Here is an 8,392-nt window from a genome sequence, read left to right on the forward strand (position 1 = left end):
GAAACCTGGAATCTATGCACTATTATATTCCAAAACGCGTGATACCTGTAAAGATATCAAGAATCACTCTGAGTTTGATTAAGAAACGCGAGGAAGTGGCGTGCCACCTAACCCTAGTGCCATCCGTACTTCATACCATTATTCGACCGTACCGTCTGCACTTACTAAACCATGACGATAAATACAATATCTTCTTTCTGATCGTATATATAATATTGTTTCGTCCTCTCTTCGATCCACTCTGTCACTCTCTCATCAGCGTCGCCGCCAGCCAACGCACAGGCTCGATAATTTCTACGTACGCGCCCGCCCTTCTTTTTCAGCTCCCTTCGAAAAATCCTCTTCTCTTGTAGCCAGTGAAGATATATACATAAGTTTCTTGGCATTTTCTTCAAGTAGATTAATCTCCACTATGCATTCCGTGATGTTTTAAGTATCCCTTTGGTTCACACGCATTTTATAAAAGTACTAGCTTGTTTCCTGTTTTTTCCTTTCCTCACAAACGAGAGAAGCTTTTGAGATGACTTGGCAACTTAAAGTTAGCGGATTTCAGATTAATTAGACTAAATCTTAGCTGACGTTAGTAGGTGAACTTAGAACTGAAAGATGGCCCGCTTGAAAGATGGATTCCTCCACCGATCCCCACTTAATTTAGGCAAGAACGGAACATGATATGCTTCTTTGGAAAATACCTGATTACTAAAACTGAAGCATCAAAATTGCTTGGAGATCGAACAGCTAGCAGAAGTACAGCTAGCCACTTGACTCATCCATGCCTTGGCATATTAAATTAGATAACTATTGAAATATACCTCTTGGCATCCTAGCTAGCCTGACCCAAATAACTAGAGAAATTATTGCTGAGCACGTATGAACACAAACAGTTTGTTGTTTGTACCCTGGCGCTATCCGTACTTGTTCGCATTCATTTAACCGTACCTTACCCTCCGCACTAATCCACGAAGAATACAATATCTTCTATCGACCGTACCATCTCTCTTCTTCCGTGCTCCACTCTGTCACCAACGTCGCCACTGACGCACCTTCTTCTTGTTGTTACACGCCCCTTCTTCTTGTTGGGAAGTAATGCCTCCTTTTTGGCAAATGAGGAAATATATACATGCATCAGTTTCATGGCATTTTCTTGACTTGCTAGATTAATTTCCACCATGGTACCATGAGTTTCATGGACTATATCTTTGCTTTGCACGAACCTCATAAAAATATTATTTTCTATCACCAAGAAACATAACATTTTCTCTCAAAAACAACGATGTTTTGAAAGTGAAATAAATATTTTGAGTAGTAAGGAGTAAAGAAAGATTTTTTTTGTTTGTACCCTAGTGCCATCCGTACTTTGTCACATTCATCCGACCGTACCTTACCCTTCACACTCATCCTTGAAGAATACAATATCTTCTTTCGATCTCACCGTCTCTTCTTCTTCCATCCACTATCATCAACGTCCCGGCTGACGCACAACCTCGGTAATTTTTACACACCCCTTCTTGGGAATGGGGCCTCTCTTGTAGCCAATGGGGATATACATGTGTGAATTTCTTGGCATTTTCTTGGTTTGTGTAGATTAATTTCCACTATACATTCGGTGGGTGAGTATATCCCATATTTTCGCATGAATTTCATAAAAACGATTAGTTCCTCCACTCAAAAAAGAAAAACTTGTCATATTTCTATGGGAATTAGATTTTTTTTCTCCCACAAGCAATAGATATTTTGAAAGTGAATAAATATTTCAGTATGTGGCCGAGTGAGAACTTCATGTCTTACGCTCAATGATCTGAGAATAGTTAGATCAGACCAACCTTAGTCGGTGAATTTAAAACAGAGACATGATTCCTGTATTTTTAAGTCTTAACTAGCTTAAACATTACCCGCAAAAAAAAAAAAACTAGCTTAGGCATGCATGAGCCATGCCCATGCTTCTTCGGAAAACCCGGATTACTCTGAAACAACAAGACTGTTTAAGGAACAGCTAGCAAATCAGTACAGCTATCCAGTTAGAAACCCTGGATGGATTATGGCGCTGTCATATACTCTGAAACAAGAAAACTGTTTAAAGGGTGCCATGTATGCATGACCCAAAGAAGTACAAGAGAGCAGATATCGATTAAGACCTGGAAAGATACCAAGAATCACTCGGATCTGTTTCTTTAAGAAGATCAATGAGAAACGAGAGGAGGAAATGGCATGCTACCTAACGCATAGTGTCATTCCGTACCTCATCTGACCGTACCCTTCGCATTTCGTGCGCACCCATCTATGAAAACTACGATATCTTCTTCTGATCGTACCATTTTGTCCTCTTCCAGCCACTCTGGCAATGTCAACATTGTCGTCGCCAACGCACGACGATAATTTCTACGCGCCTTTATTCAGCTCCCTTCGAAAGGGTTTCACTAGTTTGTATTTCTTTTTAGGTCAAAATGGTCTCTCTTGTAGCCAAATGAGTGCCTTGGCGTCTACTATGTATATTAATCTCCACCATGCCTTACGGGGAGCTTCCAAGTACCACCTCTCTCAATAAAAAGATGTCATAAGTTTGTCTAAATTTAAATGTATCTATGGAAACATTTAAATTTAGATTAATCTGTGACATTATTCTGTGAAGGGGGGGAGTATTTCTCTTTCGTTTGCAAGGGTTTTATACAGAGAAGCTCATTTCTGCAAGACAATGAACTTTATATAAAACTAAAACCCTTAAATTAGGCTATCGTGGAACATGTTTATTCGGAGAAACGGATAACTGAAACTGAAACAGCAAAACTGCTTGAAGAACAGATAGCTGGCTAGTACAGCTACAGCTAGTTAATTGACTCGTTCATTCCACAACCAATTAAATACTCCCTCCATACCGGATTAATGGGCAATTACGTACTTCGAGAAACAAGTTTGATTACTAATTTAGTCAACAAAATATAAGATATACATCACAAAAATTATATTATTGGAAACATTTTTTGAATATGAATCCAATGGTATAATTTTTGTGGCATATATCTCATGTTTTGTTGACCAAATTTATAGTCAAATTTATTTCTCGAAGTGCGTAATTGCCTATTAATCCGGTATGGAGGGAGTAAGATATATCTTGAACCGAATCATCAAACCCACCCTAGCAATAAGGATCCAAATAACTAAACGAAATTATTGGAGAACATATGAACGCAAACCCTTGACTCCGGATAACTTTTGTCTTTTAGAGAAATAGTAGTTGCTACTAATAGTATATTTGTAAACATTACATTGCATACTAGGAAAACCTAGCAGTATCATCTTTTCTTCCAGGAAATGTATCACCATATATTTTCTCTACTATTAAATTTTGCAGATCGAGGACGAACGCAATGCGCTTACGAAAATTAACACTTGCAACAAAATTAACGCGTGTTGTTAAGTTTTCACGTCGAAGTGCATTTTCCCATTTCACTTGATCTGCTTAGTTGATGCATGCAACTCAACATGATAATATCCGTGTGGCACCGAAAATACCTGGTATTATCAGCCAGTACTAGCTAGCATGTGCGTTGTACGCGTAGCAATCAATGGGTTAGTTTCCAGGCTCATACAAAATTGCACACTTGCTACAAGGCGGTCCAGCTATGTAGACTCCGAAGAACAAAGCCTTCTCATTGTCCTCACACCCCAACCAACCCCAGCAGCCACAATATATCTACACATGCTGCCCGGCCAAGAACACCCATCACATGCTTTGATCCCTCCCCCTTCCTCCTCCTCATCTTAATCCCCTCCCTGCCAGCTTCTTGGAGCAGAGCCAACATCGCACCCATCACCAACCACTCTCCCTCCTCCAGTTCTTTGCTGCTTGCACACCCAAGATCCTGAGGATCTCCGTTTCCTGGCACCGCAAGGCTTGATCTTTGTTTCCTAGACGCCGCACTATGTTGATGATGGGATACTTCCGGGCACCAAAGCTGGGCGGGAGGAAGTCGTCGTCGCCGGAGAGGGACGGCCAGAGCCTGCGCGCGGCGCTGCTCCTCGACGGCGAATCGACCGGCACGGTGCCCAAAGGGTACTTCGCGGTGTACGTGGGCGCGGAGGCTCGGCGGTTCGTGGTGCCCATGAGCCTCCTCTGCCAGCCAGCCTTCCGGGCGCTCATGGAGCGTGCCGCCGAGGAGTTCGGGTTCGGCCAGGCCGGCGGGCTCCGCATCCCCTGCTGCGAGGAGGACTTCGTCGCCACCGTCGCGGCGCTCCTGCCCGATGAGTCGAGGCAGCGGCGCCGGAGCGCGGTCGGCGGGAGGAGAAGCGCGTCGGTGAACTGGTGATCAAGCAAGGCCTAGCTAATCGCCGTGCGACCGATCACGTACGGTGGCATGGGAGAAGCATTTTTGTTGCCTATATCGTTTGGATGGATGGGTGCCATGCCTGTCCGCGCGCGCCGTCGTGCGATGATCCATGTCATCCCATCCATCCATCCGATTCCGGATCACCATTCGTTTTGGTTTTGGTTTTCGTTTTCACACATGATGATTTGTCTGTGGTGGAGCTAGCAGTAGATAGATAGTGTGTCTCCTGAGTCTAATTATGTTCCTGTGAGGGCTCTGAAATTGAACGGATGAATGATGATTTGATTTAAAATGAAGATGATTGATTAATTACGTTGCCTGCATGCATCCTCTTGTTCTGATCGGAAGATCTGATATTCTGAGCTATATATAGATATGCCGATCAGCAATGGATGGATTCACTGATTTAATGGGGTTATTTTGCAATGTATAAGGTTCTGGATAAGTGGCTTGGTAATGCCACTCTCCACGAACAATATCATGCAATATACTTATATACAATATTGTGCTTCCTAAGTCGAATAATTTAGCAAATTTGATGGAAACTTTACCTCCGAATGTGACGTTCAGAAAAAACTTGTTGGTCCAAAACTAGCATCTTGGAATGTTTTGCTTCAGCATCTAGATATGGTCCAGTTAGTGCATGGAACTGACAAGTTTTATTAGAATCTACACGAGAGTGGCAAATTCTATGCGGGGTCCATGTATAGTGCTATGATCTAGCCTAACGTGCCAGTTGATAATAATAAAAATTAGAAAATAAAGATATCACTAAAAATAAAAGTTTTTACGCGGTATCTTCGAATAGTTCTAATTATCATAAGGACAATTTCTCATCATGACAATACTATCAACACATAGTCTTCTAGTGCAAGTTTGCTAGATCTATATGTTTAGTCATCCAAATAGGTTTTACCTTATATCCACCATGTAACGTTGCTACTATATTCGGCAACTGGCTAAGTGGGGTGGATCATAGGTTTACGAAACTTATTAGGGCGGGAGAGCTTGCCATTATTTAGTCGATGTGACTATGTATAAATAATAAGGGTTTTAATGATAAATTATTTTTCTCTCTTGCAGGTTCTCTACCGGCTCAAAGTTCTTGGTGTTCTCATGTGTGGTTTTGGTAATTAATGTCAATCGCTATGAACTAACTTTTGCATTGAGTTATATTTGTCGAACTTTTTCATAGGCAATTATAGAACCATATGTTGGCTTCAAGGATGCAAGAAGAAGAAAATGAAGAATTATCAAGTGGTAAATATGTCTTGAAGAAGAAGCTAGAGTGAGCTCTCATGTTTATCTTCAAAACATCAACATAATGAAGAAATAAGAAAATATGTGCAAGTTTAAGATGAGCCATCTTGAAGAGATCATATGCTTTAAGCTTCCCGTCCTTATGGAGATCATAGATATGTGAGGATATGTCTAAATATAAGCTCTCCCATAGTGGAATATGGCGGAGCAATCGCAAGACTTCAAAAAGCAAGTGCAAGCAAGAAAGACATTTCATCTTGAGGTGGACAAAATCATCATCATCAAGATCAAGTGAAATATGCGCAAAGAAAAGGTTTGTTCTTGATTGGTTTTTTCTTAGCGGTCCCAAGTTTAGTTGTGAGATCAGTTTATATGATAGATAGCCGTACTATCAAGAGGGGCTCTCGAATGAGTAACTTAATCGTACCATTCAGAGAGAGCTCAAACTTTTACATCATTGTCATCATATTTGTTGTTTCTTATTTGATACTTATCCATTGGAGGATTTAGAGATTTTTTTAATCTTCGTGACAAGCTCATGTTCATCGAAAACGGATTTCATTTGCATTATCTATTGCGTTTTTGTTATTGGAGTTTTCACCTGTATGTTCTTTTAGATATGTCAAATTTTCTTCATTGAGTTATATCCTCCCTTTCTGTACTATGTTGGTTCTCTTCATGATATTGTAGATCTTGCTTCTAGCTTCAAAACGAGCCCAAGATCATTAATATCGGAATTCGGATGCTCAAGTTGTAGTTGTTTTGATTTCAGCTCTGTCTTTCCCACGGCCGAAGACTCCGGTCTGAACGTGGTCTCTCTGTTTTCAAGTCTACCTTATGTTCTATATGGGGGCAGAGTCTCCGGTGTTAAGTGGTTGTAACGGTTATACTTTGTCGGGTAACCTATAAAAAGCTCCCCTTCTTTCCATGGGTGAGTTGCTTCTTTCCTAATCTCCCTCCTCCATTTTTAACCTTCAAAGCTTGCCCTACTTCCCTATTTCTCTTATGCTTCTTGAATCTTTTCAAGGGAAAAGTGAGAGAAGATCTAGATCTACATTTCTGCCAATCAATATTCTAAGTGAGAGGAATATAGTAGATCTAGATCTTGGAGTTCATTATGGATTTCCTTTCCTCTTTCCCTCTTATTCCCCCATAAGATCTTATAGCTTTGGTGGAATTTATAGTGAAGGACTTGCCATTGCATTAGGTTCATCATTTTGATTTCTCCACGTACGTGGAAATTAAAGTTTATGAGTATCTTCCTTCAGCTGCTTGTACCCGTAGCTTGTTTCTCTTGGGTATTTCAGTCCTAGACTGCTTGGTGGTGTTTCTGGGGTATCCAATAAGTTGTGTGCTTCACATATTAAAACAATAGTTTTATTCCACATTTTTCGAAGCCTTTATTTTAGAAGTTTCAAACCTCCTATTCACACCTAGGTGGCAGCCATGTCCTTTCACCTATGCACTATTTTGCTCCATTTATGGTTGTCTATTCAGCGCGTTGAAAAATGTGATTTATTTATGGAGGTATCTACACATTTGGAGGACATAGAGAGGGATTTGTTTTTGCAACACGGGTAGTAGCGTAATTTGTTGATTGGATCTCCACCACCCTAGGCGTTCGTTCTGGTTCTGACTTGATCGACTGTATTGTGCATTTTATAGTTTACCTTTCGTCCACCATTGGACGTCAATGTTTGTGTAGCTGTGTTTATCTCAGCTATGCAAAGACTAGGTGTAAGCTTAAATCTTTCAAATAATAAAACGCCCTTTATAAAAAACATGCAGCTTCCAAAGTTGAGGACCTACTTAAGCTGGTATTATGCCATTTAGCTTGATTTACGTGATTAGTCATCGCAAGCAACCCTCCTCACCCTCGGTCACTATGATATTGCCACATGATCTTAAGGAACCTGAATTGTATATGCAGTACTATCGCACTCCAAAACGTGAAAAGGGTGCCGTATTGCCCTGTATGCATTTAGGAAGTGAGCCTAGCTCAACAGGTTGCGAAAGTAGATGTATAAATTTAACACATGCGTTCAAATCCTCATGGATACGAATTGAAGTTTCTATTTATACTTATCACCTAGGCTGGTTCTGGTACTTATGAAATTTATCTGGAGGATTAGGATTTAATCTTAATCAAGATTAAAAACTCTAGGACTCATGCTTAATGGTTGTGTGCATCCTTAGTTGGTGCCAAGTGCCGAAAAGTAAAATTTCCCCCATTTTCAGAAAAACACAACAGGAAACGGTACCTCCAGGTCACACGGAGCAACTCGAAGGTGATCGCATTTGCGCGGCCAAGCAAGGTAACTGCCGTCTCTGATATCGTGAACCGTTGAAGACCTGCTGGGCAAAGCCCGGGTAGGGGGATGATGGCGGCAGCGGGGTTCGCTCCCTTGTACGGTGGCGACGTGTTCTTAGGCAGGGCGGTTGCACACGGATTCATCGGCGATTTGGTGGCGCGGTGTTGCGGGACACCGATAGAGCGTGTGGCACGGCGGAGACGCGGTCTCCCTGCAGGGGAGGCGCCCCTGCTGCCGCAACGACAATGACCTCGAGCCTGCCCGTGATCCATCTGGGGCTGGGCAGGCCTTCATATCATGGAATGGGAAGCGGGTGTGCACGTTAACGCTGTTCGTGCTTTTTGCTGGGCACCATGGTGTTTCCGGCGGTCCAACAGGTGGCAGCGGTGAATGGGTCATCGTGGCATTGCTAGCGTGACGTGGTGGCCTGGAACATCGTCATCGTCTCAGCGTCTAGCGGGAGCACGCGACAGGGGGGCACCGTGGGCAGCCAGA

At 42.1% G+C, this 8,392-nt stretch overlaps 1 protein-coding gene across 1 annotated transcript; it reads left to right on the forward strand.

The window, feature by feature from the left end:
* The first annotated feature begins 3,633 nt into the window (after positions 1-3,633).
* Positions 3,634-4,621, forward strand: LOC127308376 (auxin-responsive protein SAUR21-like). Its single transcript, XM_051339181.2, has one exon. The coding sequence runs from the start codon at positions 3,921-3,923 to the stop codon at positions 4,302-4,304; it is 384 nt and encodes a 127-aa protein (XP_051195141.1). The 5' UTR covers positions 3,634-3,920; the 3' UTR covers positions 4,305-4,621.
* Positions 4,622-8,392: the final 3,771 nt, after the last annotated feature.

Source organism: Lolium perenne, chromosome 6 (assembly GCF_019359855.2).
Source record: "Lolium perenne isolate Kyuss_39 chromosome 6, Kyuss_2.0, whole genome shotgun sequence".
NCBI lineage: Eukaryota > Viridiplantae > Streptophyta > Magnoliopsida > Poales > Poaceae > Lolium > Lolium perenne.